Genomic DNA, 3,145 nt, shown 5'->3' with positions numbered 1-3,145 from the left:
CCCATGGCAGGGGGTTGGAACTAGATGATCTTTAAGGTCCCTTCCAACCCAAACCATTCTATGATTCTATAATACAATTTTTTAGTGTGATGCTTTGGAAGATGGGGGGGGTATGTTCGTTTTGGTCTGGTTTTTTTAATTAAACCAACTTGTAAACATAGCTTATGAAAACACTTCACAGAAATTCCAGAGGTTAACAGATAAAACGTCTCGTTATGGACAGACAGTGAAGACACAGTACTCATATGAGTAAAACGGACTAGTTTGAGGGAGACCTGCAATACTGACCTAGGGAGTCGAAGTTTTTTTCCGGTCGAATATATCCAGTTATGACTATACTAAGAATTTCTCCATAAAAATCTTCTTTGAAGGTGTGGATAACGTGCGTTTCCTAGAGGAAGAGAAATAAGTTGGCATTTAGAATTATTTCCCTCAGCGTAAGGATGTACAGCTAATACTCCTAAATCAAATTCTGCCCAACACATACCAACAGAAGGGACATTTAGTTTGCATGTATAATGCAAGATTGAACGGCTAGAGCTTTTGTTTTTGTTAGGAAAGAGAACTGTACTTCGCAGGGAATTTAAGAAACATGACTCAAGTATTCTGACAGCAAAAAAAAGGCAAAACATTACTCAGGAGCAATGCTTTGCTTCTCACCTGTAAGATTTCCAAGGCAGCAAACCACAAACAAAGCTTAATATTTCATCGTTGATACACTCGAATGTATTAGCATTTTGATTGAAATCATTGGCTTAAGGAGAGCTTTTACAATCAGCTCACGTGGAAGCCAAGTGATAAAATTCAAAGAGGAGTGAAGGCTGAGACAGGGTTCCATGTTATGCTCAAAACCATTTTACAGTCATCCGTCTCCAGTATAGGCCCATTCGTAGCGTATACCAGCTGAGGTATCAGACAAAGCTTTTGACTGCTAGCTCAGAAAAGTTATCTGCAAAGGTTTTGTTAAAATCTGCGTTTGTGCAAGACAAGCATATTACAGAGTCTTCAAACACTCGGAACCTTAGAAGCAGAGACTCATGCCCAAATAAAAGTGTTTTAAAAAATTAGAGCTCTGCAAGACTCAGGAAAAGCACCAGCATCCCACAGCAAGAAACACACAGCTCAGCATTTTAACTCCTCCATCCTATCACTGTGCACCTTCGAATATTTATTCTGTAGATCAAGCCACAGCACCTCACATATGGATTCCATCACTTCAGAGAATCAACAGAAAACCATTACAAATTAAGGTGCCCCAACATCTCTTATCTGAAACGCTGACTGATTTCAGAGAACAATAGAATAGTATGTTCCAGCTTACGCTAGGGGTCTCATAACCAGCAAATTCAGTGCATCTCTCAAGCTCTCCCTTACAGCTATCAGCACCATAAGCAACCACCAGTCTCAGAAATACTGTTAAATTTTTACCCTGGAAGCGTTTAAGTGATGATGGAAGGTAAGGAAGAAAATAAATCTTATTCACATACAGCTGCATACTCTCTGGCCACAGAGAGCTTTTTTTTTTTTTCCCAGAATACAAACACATGATGCAGATACCAAATACATTTTCTAAGAGAAAACAGAAGTTTCTAGATCTCATTTATGGATCAAATTCAGCTTATTTTACTCAAATTAAACATCTGGCTCATTTATTATAATAAAAATGCCACACAAAGCAAAATTCTTACCACTGATTTCTTAATATTCTTATAGAAAGGATTCCATCCTATGCTCAAAACCATTTTATGCACATCTCCATTTCCAACACAGGCCCATCCATAGTATATACCAGTAGAGATATCAGATGGAAAGCTTTCAACGACTTGCTCAGAAAAGTTAGCTGCAAAAATTATAAAAAGCGTAAGGTGTGAGCGACTTTGCGTAACAGACACAACAGAATCTTCAAACACTTAAAAACCAACCTCTGCCTACATACTATTTGCAGACGTAATACTGGTGATGATGCGAATGGCGCAGTGTACTGTTTGGCGAAGTATAAAATGAAAAAGAGCTTCATGGAATTCATTTCCTGCACTAAGACTAATCACCACATCCCTCAGGTATACTGTATTTTATATTTATACACATTCTCTCCTGCAGTAACAATTAATAACCATGCAGTATAACCACTCAGAATGCATTTCACTCTTCGGATAACTATCACAGACTTATTATAATGAAAGATAAGGGAAAAAAAAAAAATTATTCCACACTGCAAAATGGCATCTTGGAACTATTTACCTGCTAGTAAAATAACATTTATGAATTAGATATGTAGAAATAAACTAGATTATGATTTAGTCATCTGTCAGTGTTGAAAGAGCTGCCTGTCAGAAGCATCTGTGGATTTTGGGGATTTTCTTTGAAAACTACATATCTACAGCAAAATAAATTCCCTTCTGACTGAACCTAAACTTCTTTCAAAAGTACTATCCTACTTCTACTTCCCACCTAAGTCTGCTGAATCTCTTCATGCAAGACATCAAGGTGATTTAGAAGAATTTACGGTTATTGATTTTTTTAACCCAAGCTTGCTATCAGTAACAACTTCCCTCCCCTATTCCCTCATACCCATACAACATGTATACAGAAAAGAAAAATGCAAAATTATTAACAGTTGTCAGAAATCCAGCACCTCCAGGCTGGTCTTACAAGGTTTCCTTGCCTGCTAAGAGAGACTGTCAACATCAGTGTACATTTAAGGCTAAAACTCATCTTAATTACACATCTATCTACATTTAGACAACTAAAACAGAGATGAAGAATAGGAAAACATGTTTCTTTTGTAGGTCAAGCCCACCTGCTCTGTTTTTTAACCTCCGCATTACCCCCCCTTGAACTTCCTTCCTTCCAGCTATTTCCCAACGTCCGCTCCCTTCATTGTTCCAAGCGGCGGTCTCTCCGGACGGCTCTTTCCCACGCTGCCACACCACCGCGCACGTGATCACCTACCCGCCTCCTGTACAGCATCACGTCGCCCGTCAGGTGATTCAGGACAAAAGACTGAAAGAAACCGCTTAACCGAAAAGGGCGGGGGAGCACAAAAGAGGGTCTAAACAATGGAGGCGGGCGGCGGGAAAAAAGCAGCTGTCAGGAGAATGCTAACCGGGAAGCAGGCAAGCCCAGGGTGCCGGGCAGCTGGGCG

General features: G+C 39.7%; 1 protein-coding gene across 1 annotated transcript in view; it reads right to left on the bottom strand.

Annotated features, from left to right (window-relative positions):
- Window positions 1-1,840, bottom strand: part of LOC104511413 (riboflavin kinase-like) — a gene marked incomplete at its 5' end in the record, with an annotated part of 2,928 nt that extends 1,088 nt beyond the window's left edge. The window contains 2 exons of the mRNA XM_010154018.1: window positions 289-391; window positions 1,689-1,840. Coding sequence (XP_010152320.1) covers window positions 289-391; window positions 1,689-1,840 — 255 coding nt within the window. The remainder of the gene's footprint in view (window positions 1-288; window positions 392-1,688) is intronic.
- Between the last annotated feature and the right edge of the window lie 1,305 nt (window positions 1,841-3,145).

The sequence above is a fragment of the Eurypyga helias genome, unplaced genomic scaffold (assembly GCF_000690775.1).
Source record: "Eurypyga helias isolate BGI_N326 unplaced genomic scaffold, ASM69077v1 scaffold17476, whole genome shotgun sequence".
Lineage (NCBI taxonomy): Eukaryota > Metazoa > Chordata > Aves > Eurypygiformes > Eurypygidae > Eurypyga > Eurypyga helias.
Note: the sequence above shows the minus strand (reverse complement) of the source record. Positions and strands in the feature narration are given on the sequence as shown.